Below are 15,627 nucleotides of genomic sequence, written 5' to 3'. Positions count from 1 at the left end.
TGCAGGTATTACAATTAGATCAGTTCCGGGGGGTGGGGGGGCAGTCGATGAAGGCCCACAGTGGTCAGCAATAGCATGCAAGCTTGTTCAGGTGCGCGGAGCAGTCACAGCGTGGTGTGCCGGGGTGAGGAGTGGGGGGGTTGCCACAGAGGATGAAAGCAGGGGACACAGGCCTTGTATCAGCAGGCTCTCAGTGTCTCAGTATGTGGCCGCCCCCAGCTCCTCACCTGCAGCAATGGGGATCCAGCCTGCCTCCGTGTTCCAGGGGGACACCTATGTGGGTGCTGGATGTGTTCAGTTGCAGCGCCACTGGGGACGCCTCAAGATCCGTAGAGGCAGCCTATGCAGGGGTCCGGGGGGAGTTCTTGGGTCGGCGCGGAGGGCAGCAGCCACGGAGCGCTGCTCACAGGCGTAGGACCACCACCACCACCACTATGAGGGTGGGCGGCCCACCCGCGGCACCTGCCCGAAGCGGGGCAGCAGTCGTCGTCGGCGGTAATGGGAAGGTGAGGTAGTGTCAGTCGCCTCCAAGAGTGTAGGATCGCAGCAGATATCAGGTCCAGGCCGGCCACAATCCAGGGGTATACGGCCTGTTATCCCACGACTCACGGCCCGACCCAGCCGGCGATGAGGCCGCACACCCAGCTGAGACCAGAACCAGCAGTATTCAGTCACTGGAGCTCCGATTCTCTTCAGGGTTGGAAGTGGAAACCCCTCAGGATGTATATTGCACACACATACAGGTTTAATAATGGAATGAGTAAGGCAACCCCCGATGCTGACGGATTAGCATCGATGGTGCACAGAGCCCAGTAGCTAAGCAGCCATTTTCCAGGCTGCTCAACAGCGCCCCCCACCCCCCAAAGTATTTTATTTTAAAAAGTACTTCATCTCAGAACCTCAGTGTGGGCATTCCCTTACTGAATGTTGTGCATTGGGTCTGCATCCTGTGGCTCTCCAGATATTTAGTACAACTCCTCTCCCCCACCATTGACTATGCTGACTAGGGTGTATGAGAATTGTAGTCCAACACATCAGGCGAGCCAAAGGCTTCCTACCCGCATTATGTATGTTACATTGTATTTTGAACCTACCTGCTTCCCTCCTCGGTTTATCCCTTGATTTTCTCAGCCATTTACTACCATTTGGTGACCCAGGAAACGTTTGCAGAACACCCTGTTGCCCTGTCTGTTCCTCTAGTCCTCTTAACAAAGGGCAGAGAGAAACTGTCCCAACAGCAGGTAACAAAAAGTTTGATCATCTGCTTTCTGCTGCTAGGTGGCAACCTCACAAATGTGGTTGCTTGAGGAATTAGCACAGATGGACCCTGCTGTGCGGCGAGTTCCACAAATTGATCCACCCCCGCACCCCCTCCAGCGAGAAAGGGAAGTTTTTTCTATTTTGCTTCCAAGCGGAGCATTTGATACGCTCTGGTGATGTTTGGATTTCAAATCTCTGTGCATTCCCTCATATGCCACTCATTATGTTCACCGTGCAGTGGCTGGGAAGATTCAGTAACAGAATGGTCTTTGTGTCACCAATTTAGGCAGGGAGCAACACATACCCAAAACGTCTAGACATGATGATCTGCCCATTATAGAAGCTCTCAGTGAGCTGTGATCTTCTGTAGCAGGCAGGTTCTTAATCCAAATCCAAACAATGTCACTCTCCATTCCTGACTATTGAGAGATCCCAGTTCAGAACTGGATCTCTGGGAAGATTTTAGGATGGGATGAATTATTTTGATCAGCCGTAGGACTGCCAGGATAAGATGTCTGCAGGTGTTCGCTGGCGTTCAACATGTGGTTTTTGGAATGCACATTCATGGAATGGTCAGTACGAGATTTGTAAAGGGAACACCCTGATGGAATGTAGTAGTGAAATACAACAGGCTAAATACAAGAATAAACCAATACTTCTGCGCAATAGCTAATTGTAGTGTGCACCCAGCGATCAAGAATACACTTGTGGAATTATTCATGAAATAAGAGGAGAACATAATTGTACACATTAGAGAAACTAAAAGACTCTGTATGGAGCTACTACACCACCACCAACAGCTCTGAAGGAGAGTGCACAGCTCGAAACACATTTTGGAATAAAAACATGACAAAATAAGAGGAGAGCAAATAATATAACATTTCTTTATATGTTCTCCTATATATGACCCTTGAGTAGTATATACATTCTCCATTAGGGGTTCTACTGATGGAACACCAACACTTTTCCTTTAGAAACAGTTATGCAATAGGTAGTACATTTAGCAACCTTGTATAACTCTGTGTGATAATGCAAGAGAGAATCAGGAAAACAATGTTTCAAAGCCAGAAAAGATAGATATGTAAAATTAGTAGAACACCTAACAGATCAACTTAGGATAAGTTCCCTAGTCCAGCCCTGATAGGAAATGCAGCCTAGTGCCTGAAATGTCAGCAGTTCTGCAAGTCACACTGTTCAGGTGGGATCACTATTGCATAGCAACAACAGCTACCCCTAAAACAATGGTGCAGGTAAGTGTTCCCAAATATAAGTGGAGTTTGAATGCGTTTCTCTCCCAGTCCCACCACTCTGGGGACGGCACCGATCCCAGTCACGCAAGGAGACCTAGTCCGGCACAGCTTCTCTTCAGTCAGGAAAGCTGGAACTGCAGGAGCTGGGGTCTTGTTACTTAATCTTAAGATCCACTAAGTTCCAAGGTTGCACTCAGAATGGAGAATGGTGCAGCGATGTGTCCCAGTGTGGAACTGGTCAGTCCAGCGGGTGATCCAGGCACGGTTCGGAAGGCCCAACAGGCATGGATTCTGAAGCAGGAGTCGGGATAGATTGTTCCCACCAGTCCAGGGTTTGAAGCACCGACTAAGGCCTTCTTGAGATCAGAAGAGAAGTGCAGGGCTTCGTAGGGACTGAGGGCAATGCTGGTCAGCTGCAACAGTCATCCTCTGGTCTTCAGCAGGCTACCCTCCATAGGGGTTTTGGCTCCAGCTATGATCTATCAAATGACTGCAGGAGTCCTCCTTTCAGAAAGAATTTGGACTGGTGTCATCACCAGGTCCACCAGTGGTAAGCCTATGCACCATTCAAACTGTCAAGGGGCTGTGTAATCATGGACAGCCACTGGCCACACATTCCGCCTAGCAACAGACACGCTGTGGTCCGGATGTGGGCAAGGTCCAGACAGACCCAGCCTCCACATCCAGCCACAAACACAGACTGCCACTTTGCCCAGAAAATAGAGGCTTAGCCTGGGAAAGGCTTTCCATATATGGCAATTCCAGACCCGAGAGGGCAGGAAAAAGGAAAAAGTACGCAAAGGCCAAAGGAAAGGCGAATATCTTTTGGCACGTTCTTTAGAGTGTGTATATGGTACTCTTTATGACATTAAATGGTCAAATACAATAGTGCACAAGAAAAAAGGTAAAAACACAGTATAAAAATAGCCGTTGCCACCAGCCCATCCTCGACGCATTGTATTTGTAACCACAAAGCTACAAAAGAAAAAGTAATAAGAATAGAAACTACCCTAACCACATTTCACTTTAAGGTGATGTGTGCCGCTTTCAAAATAGAAGAAATCCAATAAGAGTGAGCAAAACGCAAGCCGAAGGCTTTACTTTCCTCTAAAATGTCAGGTCAGGAAGCAGACAATAGCAAAAAGATAGGGTGTACAATAGAAGCCCCTGTGAGGAAAGCAACAAAAAGAAAATATTTCCTAACGGGTGAATTGAAGGTATCAATTAAAAAACAAGTTAACATGAGGAATGTTCATGAGTACCGTATTCCTCCCTCTCTCCTCTCAAATATTAGATTTCTTGTAATGTTGTGGTAATTTTGTGAGGAAGAAAAATTCAATAGAACAGATTATTGGGTTTATGCGGTTCTGATTATAAAAAACCAATGGCAATTCAAATACTGTGACGGAGCCCGTGAAGAATGATTCTGTGCCCTTTTGTGGCCGTTATAAGAATTATGAATCTAATCTGTGCCTGAAGTTATTCTAGAAGATGAGGCATCTGGTAGGAATAATGTTTCCATTGTGAATAACATTACTGAAAGTAGGTAACTTGTTCTTTAGGTATTTTAGTCGCTGCTATGTGATCTTTTTTTTATTAAAAAATATATTTCTCTAGTACGTTCTAATTTTTTCTTTCTGAATCATTCAGTTTCTGCAGTGTAGGCACTTTTTCTCCAGCATGGGGTCTGGCATGGATTCACATGCTCATGAATATTCCCCGTCGTCAGGCTGGGAATCCTCAGTAAAGAAAAAACCAGTATCAGTTTCGTTTCTGATCTGTCTTTCGTAGTAATAACCAATCACTGGTCTCTGCGTCATACTGACCACAGCCAATGACTGCCCTCTACCTAAGTCCCGCCTCTGGCAGCCATCTTCAGATTTTTACCGCACGTTCATGTGCTGGGATCCTCGTGCTATTGCTCTCGAGCGTTAGTGCTATTTTTTCACGTTTTTTCTCAAAAACTTCGTTTTTTTCGGTCAAAAGAGCCTCAAGCTCCACCGACTCTCCATCCGATCAACGGGGACCCGTGTCGGATTCGTCTGCGCCCCTCAAGGGTGAAGATTTCGTCGAGCTACGCTTTTGGAGGACTCCAGAAGTTTCTCAGGCCCGGACATGGCCCAGGAGAAGGGAAGCTCGACGCCCGGAAAGCTGTTCAGGATCTGCCCTGGATGCCAGCTGCAGAACGTCTTTAAGAAGGACGAACACTCCTTTTGTCTCTACTGCTTACATGAGGACAAGACGCACATGGAGAAGGACTGTGCGTTTTGCGGCAATATGTCGGAGCGGACCATGAAGGACCGCCATCAACGTCTCGCCAACTGGCTGGAAGGGAAGAGCCCGTCAGGCGAGAAGAAGAGGAAGAAATCCGAGCGGTCTTCTAAGACCTTTGAGGACGCCCCGGCGACGGGGGTCCAACACAAGGCCAAGCACCGCGAGTCCGCTGGCACCGGGAGCGCCGAACGGTCGGGCTCTACGGGCGCCAGGCAGGGCGCACCCTCCCCGGCACCTTCAGCCACGAGCCAACGCTCTGGGTCGGGTAAGAGGAAGGGCGAGCACCCGGCGAAGCTCCTGGAGAGGCCCCGGTCGAGCTCGAAGGCCCCATCGGAGGGGGAGCGAGGCAGTGTCCCCCCCCCCTCAAGGATAAGGCGGTGAGCGCACCTAAGGTGGTGAAGGCCTTAATCCATCCGGCCAAGCCCTCTATCGATACTGTCGCGGCGGTCCTGGCTCAGCCTGTGGAGGCTACACCAGTGGTGGCGACCTCGGGGCTCAGAGTCTCCCTGCCACCTCGGAGGGAGTCCTCTTTTGTGTCCATCGATAGGACCCCCGTGAAATCCCCGGCGGGGAAGAAGAAGGGGGGGCAGGGCGTCGTCGTAGATTCGGCCTCAACCTCAGAGGAAGAGCTGATTGAGGTCTTAAGCCACGGCCTTGGCGTGGAAGAAGACTGGCCCGTCGGGATGGATCCCGACGCAGGTGACGACGACATCGTCGAGGGTGCCGACGGGGCCCCTGATCGCCCGTCGGATTCCCCTCTGCCAGTGCCGCAAGACAACTCGGCGGCCATTTTGTTGGCTATACAGTCCTTATGTTCAGAGATAAGGACGAGACTACCATTGCCGACGGAGGAACCTCTCCCGTCGGGGGATCCTGAACCGGGACCTTCTGGTGCTCCCCCGCCCAAGAAAAGAAGGATTCACCCTCCACCTCCTTTTCAGCCGTCGCGCCCCGTCCAGCCCTCCTCCCCGTCCACCCGAGGGGATGATACGGGGACTGACACGGCAGCGACGGGTACGGACGACGAGGTATACGACGAGGATCTACCGTCGTCACCTCCCACCAGGGCTTCACCGCCCGACGAGATTGGATCGTTCCACTCCATGATCACCAGGGCATCCGAGCTTTTCCAACTCTGCCCTGAGGAGAAGAAAAAGGAAGGATTCCTTTATCAACGGCGCGAGGCCAAGAGGAAGACGGTCCTCGCGGTGCCTCTACTGGACGACATTTGGGATGAGGGCCTCGCCCTCCTCAAGAACCCTTCCACGACGCAAGCTAGAAGAGACCGGTACGAGAAGAAGTACCGGGTCCCGGACGCGGCCCCCCTGTATCTCGGGGCGCAGCCTACCCCGGACTCCGTCGTCTCCGCGGCGGCCAGGAAGAAAGCGGGGGGGGGTGCGGCCTCCACATCGACTTCCCCACCGGACGGCGAGGGAAAGAAATTGGACGCTATGGGACGCAGGGTCATCTCGTCTGCAGCGACGACGATTAAAGCGGCCAACGCCTTGGCTATCGTGGCCCGCTACGACAGGGAGCTATGGTACAAACTGGCTCCCCTGCTGGACTTCCTACCGGACGACAAGAGGGCGTATGCCCTGGAGATCCTACAGGAAGGCGAGGTGGCGTCGGACCACGCCATCACTATTGCGACGGACATCGCCGACACTGGGTTTCGCCAGTTGGGCAACGGCGTGTGCCTTAGGCGGCGTGGATGGCTCAAGGCTACGGACTTCCGTCAAGACGTACAGACCAGAGTCCTGGACATGCCGTTCGATGGGAACAACCTGTTTGGGAAAACAGTGGACGATTCCCTTCAGGCCATTAAAGCGGACACTGAGACGGCCCGGGCCCTTGGGGTTCTGCAGCAACGACGGACGCCCTTTCGGAGCAGCGGAGGCAAGGGCGCCTCCAAAGGTTCCGGCGGCGGTTTCTCCACCTACCGTCAAGCGGCCCGCTCGTCGTCTCAGGAGGCCTACAGAGGACGAGGCAAGTCTGGCGGACCCCGCCGTCGTCGCCAAGAAGGTCAAGGCGGCAAAGCCTCATCGAAACAGGATTGAACCGGCCGTGGGGTCGGGCCCCCACCAAAGCACCCCGGTGGAAGGCCGGCTGGCGAGCTTCGTCAGCGTGTGGGAGTCCATCTCCACCGACCGTTGGGTGCTGGACGCCTTAGCCCGGGGCCACGCGCTCGAGTTTCAAAGAAAGTGCCCGCGCGTCCCCCCCGTGGCCAGGAAAGAGCTTCACGTCCCTCAGCTTCTCCTGGAGGTAAAGGCGATGCTCAGGAAGGGCGCCATCGAACTCGTCCCAAAGAGGCTTCGGGGCTCCGGAGTTTACTCGAGATACTTCCTCGTGAAGAAGAAGACGCGAGGATGGCGCCCCATCCTAGACCTGCGACGTCTGAACAAGTTCATCAAGGCGCAGAAGTTCCGGATGGTCACCCTCCAGCACGTCCTGGGGCAGCTGGAGGGAGGAGACTTCCTTTCGTCGTTGGATTTGGAGGATGCCTACTTCCATATTCCCATCCTAAAGGGGCACCGAAAATTCCTCAGGTTTGTGGTCCAAGGGCGTCACTACCAGTTCAAAGCCCTCCCCTTCGGACTACGGTCGGCACCCAGGGTATTCACCAAGTGCCTTGCACCGGTGGCGGCGCAGCTGCGCCGCGAGGGGATCCACGTCTACCCCTACCTGGACGACTGGCTCATCCGAGCCAAGACGAGGGAGCTCGCCGTGGAGCACACGGCAAGGACCGTCCAACTTCTCACGGACCTGGGATTCTCCATGAACTATGCCAAGTCCCACCTGGTACCCGCTCAAAACGCACTGTTTCTGGGAGCGAAGCTCGACACAGTGTCATTCTGGCCTCCCCGTCGGAGGAAAGGACCGGGTCCATCCTGGGCAAGGTACAGCGGATGTTGGTTTCTGACGCGGCCAAGGTGAGGTCCATCAAGTCCCTCCTCGGAATGATGTCTTCTTGCATCTACCTCATTCCCATGTGCAGGCTCCGGATGCGCCCGTTGCAGGAGTTCCTGGACGCGCGCTGGATCCAAACGACGGGCGGCTTCGAGGAGAGGATCACACTCGATGAGAGTTTCCGCCGAGCGGCCCGGTGGTGGGGCAACCGCGCGCATCTGACGGCGGGCATGGACTTCCAGACCCCAGACCACCAGGAGACAGTGACCACGGATGCCTCCCTGGAAGGGTGAGGAGCGCACACCGAAAATCTGCACGCGAGAGGCCTTTGGCTCCCGACGGAGAAGTTCCTCCATATCAACGTCCTGGAGCTCCGTGCAGTGTTCTGGGCCCTCAGGTCCTTCCTTCCGTCCCTCAAGGGCAAGGTGGTGAGGATCTTCACCGACAACACCACCACCATGTTTTACATCAGGAAACAGGGCGGAACCAGGTCTCCAGCGCTGTCCAAGGAGGCGCAGGACCTGTGGCATTGGGCCGTCGCCCAAAGGATGTTTCTGGTGCCGTTTCATCTGGCAGGGATAAAAAACACCATCGCCGACTCACTCAGCAGGGAGCTGCGCTCGTGTCACGAGTGGGAACTACGGCAGGATCTAGTGGATCGCCTCTTCCGACGGTGGGGCACACCCCAGATCGACCTGTTCGCGACGGCGACGAACTCCAAGTGCCGGAGGTTCGCCAGCAGGTTTTCCCAGGCGAGGAGCATGGGCGATGCTTTCTCGTTCCCCTGGGAGGGCCTGTTCCTCTACGCGTTCCCTCCTTTGCCACTGCTAATCCGGCTCGTCAACCAGCTCAAGAGGTCACGGTGCAGGATGATCCTCGTCGCACCTGCGTGGCCGAGGCAGATATGGTTCCCGGACCTTCTGGACTTGTCAGGGTCCCCGCCAATCAAGCTGCCGGTGGACGCGGATCTACTCTCCAGGGAAGGAGGCGCCATCCTCCACCACGACCCGAAATCGCTGAACTTGCAGGCCTGGCTCCTGCAGCGCTAGAGTTTGGAGGATACGACATACCGGCCGACTGCAGAGAGGTTCTTGCAAAGGCCAGGGCGTCCTCGACTCTTAAATGCTACGGACACAAATGGAAGAGGTTCTCTGTCTGGTGCCACGCACAGAAGATTAACCCTCTACGAATTACGGCTCCCCAGGTACTGCCGTACCTGCTGACGCTGGCCAAAGCTGGACTGGCACACGCGTCCATCAAGATTCATCTTGCTGCGATCTCCCGATACACCAGAACCACGGGCCGGACGTTCTTGTGGTCTCATCGTCTGGTGAAAGAGTTCATGAAGGGACTGTTCAGATCGTTCCCGCCGGTGAAGGCGCCGGCCCCGGCGTGGGAGCTCAACGTGGTGCTGACCAAGCTCATGGGACCTCCGTTCGAGCCCCTGCACTCGGCCCCGTTGAAGTTTCTGTCGTGGAAAACAGCGTTTCTTGTGGCCATCACCTCCGCACGACGGGTGGGAGAGATCCAGGCCCTTTCCTGCAAGGCCCCGTACTTGACTTTTCACGACACGAGGGTAGTGCTCAGGACGCACCCCTCCTTCATGCCCAAGGTACCGTCGGACTTCCATCTCAACGAACCCTTGGTGTTGCCTGTGTTCTTCCCGTCGCCTTCGTCGCCGGCTGAGAGGACTTTGCACTCGCTGGATGTGGCTAGAGCGCTGAAGTTCTACGTGGACCGCACGAAGTGTTTTCGGAAGACGTCACAACTCTTTGTGAACTTTGGACCTGTCAATCAGGGGAAGGCTCTCTCGAAGGCTTCCATTTCCAGATGGCTCTCCGGCTGTATCATGTACTGTCATCGGTTGGCAAACCGACCGCTGCCTGGCCGTCCGAGAGCCCATTCCACCAGAGCGATCGCAGCTACCACGGCGTTCCTTTCTGGTGTGCCCCTGCTGGACATATGCAGGGCTGCTACGTGGAGGTCGACGCACACCTTCACGAAATTCTACTGCGTCGATCGGGATTCCAGGGAGGAGTCCAGGGTCGGCCAAGCAGTGCTGCGCAACCTGTTCGCCTGAGGTGAGCCTGGTGAGGAGGTAAGATTGCTCAATGTTGAGTTTGATGTAATGCTTAATGTTGAGCCTTTGCCACCTCCCGTGGTTGTGCATGTGTGTACTGCTATGTATTCTTTATTCATGAGCATGTGAATCCATGCCAGACCCCATGCTGGAGAAGGAACAAGTTACTTACCTGTAACTGTTGTTCTCCAGCATGGGTCTGGCATGGATTCACATGCCAACCCTCCCGCCTACCCCTCTGCGGCTCTTCACTTGGTCATACTGCCACTTCACGTGCTTCCAAATCTGAAGATGGCTGCCAGAGGCGGGGCTTAGGTAGAGGGCAGTCATTGGCTGTGGTCAGTATGACGCAGAGACCAGTCATTGGTTATTACTACGAAAGACAGATCAGAAACGAAACTGATACTGGTTTTTTCTTTACCGAGGATTCCCAGCCTGACGACGGGGAATATTCATGAGCATGTGAATCCATGCCAGACCCATGCTGGAGAACAACAGTTATAGGTAAGTAACTTGTTCCTTTGCATTCATTTATTTTGAATTATTTAAAATAATGTGGCGACAAAAGAAAGGTGAGAGTAGAAATGAAGCACAGTTGAGGGGGGTGGAAGAGATGCTTGCCCTTTTGGTGTGTGGTAATTTGAGAGGAAAACAGATGCCCCTTTTAGTTGGCAGTTGACTCTCTGATCCTTAAGATATTAATAGCTTGTGGTTATGAACTTTTAGATTACGTTTTTGATCTGTCAATTGTAACCTTTAATTCACATCCTGCTCAACGTTTTTATTTCAATCATTTGCTTGTAATACCTTGAATTTTGTCACGATGCTCTGCAGGTTTTGTGGCGTTTTACTTTGCTTTTGCTTGCATTTATTGAAAGGTTGGACAGTTCAGAATTGGATCCTAATGAATGTGAAGACTATACTATGATGGGTTCGCCTTTGCCAAATAAAAAGGGGGATAAAAGTAATGACTCGGATCTATTAAGGGTAAGTGTATTATTTTACAGTGTCAAACAAATTGGGGTTTGTTCATGGTGTTCTATATGGTCTGAATAAGTATGACGGTTTAACTTATCACTTGTGATTTACAGGTTGATTATGCAATTGTAGCAAGTTTTTTAATTTCGAATGCTTTTTAATAATTACAGAATAAAATTACATGCCGCATGGTTGGATGAGGACAAGCAAAATAAACACTACCCTTTTCTGCTACAGTCTGACGATACCTTAATCACTGTAAAAGCAACAAAGCAATCCCATCTTGAATGTGAAGTGTAAGGGAGGCATGGTATCACAAGTATGACACTGACACAAAAGATACAATTTGTAAAACCTTTATTTAATTTTCTGGGTTTGGGAAAACTTCTATTATGCCCTATAGTTAAAATGGGAATAGTCTTGACTATCAAATCATAAAGAACACAGTCCTAGTCAGTCTGTCAAATCAAAATGGCCTATACTACAAAACCTAATGCCTACCCTATGTCGTATACAAAAAGTGAGAAAAGGGCATTATATATATGCAAAGAAAATCAGTGGGAACAATATAAAGAATCAAAGTGGCTGAGTCGCCTCTCCTCCTCACATTGGACAACAAAGAGTAAGGCGTCCCCCGTTGACAGGATGACACACTCTGGTTCAGGTTCTGACAATAAAGCAGTTCAAAAGTGGATCATGGTCCTCCTGGCCTTCCACGTTAAAGTCGCTTTTCCAATGTTAAAAAAAGTTCTTTCACAGTTCACAAACCGGTTCACAGTTCAACCAAAAGTTCACATAGTCCTCCCTTAGTATAGCTCGAACCTCTCACTCACAGCACTTGCAGGGGTTCCCTTCCCCAAGCTTTATTCACATTTGTTAGGGCTTCTCTTCCCCTAACTTATCCCACTTCACTTCTGGTCTCCCTCGTTAGGGCTCGTGATGTCGAATACTTTCAAATGTACAAGGCTTTTTCTATAGACCTCTGCAGGACCACTTCGACCTTCCCTTCAACTCATACTCCTGTGTTATTTGCCCCAGTGTTTCTTGGTCTATGGCGTTAAATCTCTTAAGCACAAGAGTTCAATAGTCACTCTCTACTTCCCCTTTTATTGGGGTCAATCTTGATCATCACGCTCTTTAAAGTTAATTCACTTCGTTGCTTTTTAATAAAACAACCACTCTGTATCACTGGCTTCACAGTTATCGGTAATTTAAAGTTCACCACAGGTCTGCCTTTCTTCACGTCTCACCACACGCGTGCAGCCTTCAATTGTGTGATATACTTTTGCAACTTCAGTCTTCCTTTAACGCATACTGGTTTTTCATGTCGCTTGCCAACTCACCGGCTGTGTGCATTCCTCTGTTGTCTTTGCCTTTTTAATTCACAAGTCAAGGTTAATACCACAGGCTTGGCCTCGCCTTCCCAACTCGGTTGTTCACCCCAGAGGGTCGCAGGTGTCTTTCAAACACAATGCAGTCTTTTGGTCTGTAATTTGGCTTTCTATCCGTATCTCTTACGATTCTTTGGAGGCAACAACCTCCGACTGGGAACTCCTGGGTTCCTTCACCCCTGGCTCTCGTCTCTTGATCTGTCGCACTGCTCCAGAGGTTCTGCTGCTTCTCGTGTTCCACCTTGATCAGAGTGTCTCTATGTTCCGCCTTTTATCCGTGTGGGGAGAGCTCATGTGTATCAGATGTGTGCGATTAATGTCAAGGGCCTGACTTTGCCTATTCCGATTAGTCTTAGTCACCCTCGGCCCAGTGTTTGTGTGGAAAAGTGGGGTGGGGAGTTGCGACATCAGAGAATCCTATGAAATGGGAGTGGTCATGGATACGGGAAAGGGGGGAATACCGCATCTCACCCCCACTCCCTGAAAACCCCTCACCCCCAGGGTTGGATCCAAAAGTGATGGCTGTGCCCTGGCCGCCTGAGAGAGATATCCCCGGGGATTAGTAGATGAGACACAGTTTGGTTTCTCACATTAGACACTAGACATTTAAATTATAGGCAACATAATACATTAGGTTGTGTGATGAATTAAGGAAATTTTCCCTTCTCCCTAAGGAGGAGCCTCCCTTTTGAGGCTAGGGAGGTGAGCCCGCTTTGGAAGACCCTCCCTAGCGGTCTGGACAAGTGGGACATCACTGGGAGAGACTCTTCCTTAAGGGACACAGACTCCCATTCCTGTGAGGAACGCCCTAAGCAATTTCCCATAGTGGCATATATGGGACTGTCGGATATGAAGAACACTATAGAAGCCAGGGGCTTGGCCAAAAACAAAGCTAAAATATACTTACTCATACGCTTCCTCCATCCTTGTGGGCGGCCCCCAACATGAGGACGGTACCGAAACCTTTGGCACCGAAAAATTGAGAGTCCCCTTTGAATTTAGTATAGCGTTAGAGGGCGCGTCGTCAGGCGTGGGAATGCCCCGCTGAGGCCCCGCCACCCGGCTCCTCACCTCAATCCCTTTTTCCACATGGACTGTCGGACCTGGCAGCCAGCGCACAGACTTTTTTAGCTTTTAGTTTTTTCAATTTTATATAACTTCCCTTCGGTGCCTTGCCTCGCCTCCCCCAGCGCATGCCGGCTGAAGGAGGATTCACTAGATCTGCCTTATGCGACCGCTCGTTCCCGGCCTCGATCCCCCATGCACTCTGTCTTGTTTGGGGCCCGTCCACCGCTGGGACGCATGTTCGGCTTGCAGCGCTCTCGGTCATAGGGCATTGAAGAATTGGTTGTAGCAGTGGAGGGAGATCTTCCACACTTCCCCTATGCCCCACCTTAATGACTTTGTCTCCAGTACCTCTCATCAAGACCAAGGTAGGCCCCCTGTTCAGCATGGCGATTCCATCGCCAGGGAGAGGGGTTCCTCGGATTCAGGTGCTGGCAGGCTCGATGCCTCTAAGGCTACCGGCTCCCAAGCCAAGGGGCTCTTCCGGGAGCAGACCTGAGGCCATCCAGGCTACCGACTCCGAAGCTGAGGGGCTTAGGGCCCTATCGTACGGTCCACAGAGGGGCGATCAAATTCTTCCTCCTCTTTGTCCCCAAGTGGTATGGGATCGTCGAGTGCCACCTCCAGCCGTGCACAATCCAGCACGGCTACCAGCACAGCTGCCAAGGGCATCCAGCCTACCGGAGCTCGCTCTGAGGGCATGTGTCAGGGCATTACGTCTACCGGCCATCTGGCCGAGGGCTCAGTGCCTACCAGAGTCCTCTCTGAGGACGACACTTCAGATGCGGGTGCAAGACCCCAAGGTGTATCCTCCCATATCTGAGGCCTCTTCTGGCTCACCGCCTTCGCGCCCGCCTGCTCAGTACGTGGCGCAAGGCTTCAAAATGGCAGAGAGACACATGGCGGAGCATGCCAGGCCGGCGGCCATCTTGGCTACAACTCTGGGCCTGCTTGTGCTCTCGCCCATTGAATGGGTTGTGCAGAAAAATTCCATGGCTCTTCCCTCTTGAAGCGGATTTTCGGGACGGGCATCTGCTCTCCTTAGGGGTACATCTACCCATCGCAGCCTTACGTGTACACGCCTCAGGCGCCTCAGTACTTTGACCAGGAACGGAGAACCAGCGCCTCTGAGGGCTGGGCGTCTATGGACCCGGTGGCTTGCGAGGACTGCTTCTTCGAGCGAGTAGTCTTCCTCATGCATTCCCCTCAGAACAGGGTCTCCTGAAGGATATAGTGAAGGTCATCCTGCAGGTGGCGCCTCCCTGTGCCCCCATCTGTGTATACCCCTCCAGTGCTGCCGGTTCCAGTGCTGGTCCCTCCGCCGATCCAGGCCCTACCAGTTGTTCAGACACCACCTTGTGTTCCACCAACGCCTCCCCCTCAACCCAGACCTCCCCTTGGTCTGTCAAAAAGAGATGTGGGGAGACCATGACAATGATGACGCCCAGGACGATGAACCCTTGGCATCCGTTAAGGCCTTTCATGACCGCCTTCAGGGCCTGGTGGAGTTCTTGGGGGGTCCCTCTGCCCGAAGAGTGCTAGCAGAGGTTTTGGGTAAGTGCAGGCCGGCCCGGTCAGGCATCCCTCTCAAGAGGGATGTTGGGAAGAATTCTCTGTTTAGGCTGAATTTCCTAACCTAGTGAGTCCCCCAGCAGCTTTGCTGGATTTTGTGGGGTTTATTTTTTCTCCTGCCAAGAGTGAGACTCTTTTACCCTCACTCTTGGACATGACTTGAGAGTGTTCTCTGTGACTTGCTATGTGCTTATGGGCTAGGGGGTAATTTTCCCCATAGGCCATCATTGGTTTTTGAATGTGTGTTACACAGCACCCTCAGTGCAGTAGCACAGGGGTGTCTTAGAGACCCCCAAACATAGACTCCACACCCTGGGACTGACTACTGTCTCCCTGGGTCTGTAAAGTTACCATTGACTTTACTAGTCTTAACTTAGGAACTTAACCAGTACAAACCATCTTACTGTGGAAGTACTGGTAGGGGCAATTAGATTGCCCCTGGGTCTGTTGTCGAGGGGGTACTGTCCCATCCCCCCTCGCCGAGTTCTGGCTGGTGGCAGTGGATACCACGGAAATATTCCACCGGAATATTTCCCAATGGGATTTCCCATTGGTTTTTGATGCACCACTTTTTGGTGCAATGTTAAAGATACCGCCGGTTTATTTATTTAATATAAATTCACCGGTTGGGATTTTTTGCCGGAACTCGCCGCCAAAATGGCGTCTAGGTTCACTTCAGTAACCCTGAACCCGAGTCGAGCCTTTGTTCCACTTTTGGCGGGCTTCTGCATAAAAGCAGGGTTTATAGGACTGGTTCTTCAGAAATCGCCACAGGACCTAAGAAGCCGAGCCGACCTGCCAAGACGACACCACCGGTGAAGCCCTGCAGAATCGTCTCACCACTTTTCCC

General features: G+C 52.2%; 1 protein-coding gene across 11 annotated transcripts in view; it reads left to right on the top strand.

Annotated features, from left to right (window-relative positions):
- The window catches only part of PDS5B (PDS5 cohesin associated factor B), a 2,333,811-nt gene that overhangs the window by 1,980,582 nt on the left and 337,602 nt on the right, over positions 1-15,627 (top strand). For all 11 annotated transcript variants that reach the window (XM_069639007.1, XM_069639003.1, XM_069639002.1 and 8 more), the window contains one exon: positions 10,650-10,758. In XM_069639007.1, coding sequence (XP_069495108.1) covers positions 10,650-10,758 — 109 coding nt within the window. The remainder of the gene's footprint in view (positions 1-10,649; positions 10,759-15,627) is intronic.

This window comes from Ambystoma mexicanum, chromosome 7q (genome assembly GCF_040938575.1).
Source record: "Ambystoma mexicanum isolate Mex_15411 chromosome 7q, UKY_AmexF1_1, whole genome shotgun sequence".
NCBI lineage: Eukaryota > Metazoa > Chordata > Amphibia > Caudata > Ambystomatidae > Ambystoma > Ambystoma mexicanum.
This window is presented reverse-complemented; position numbering and strand designations above follow the sequence as displayed.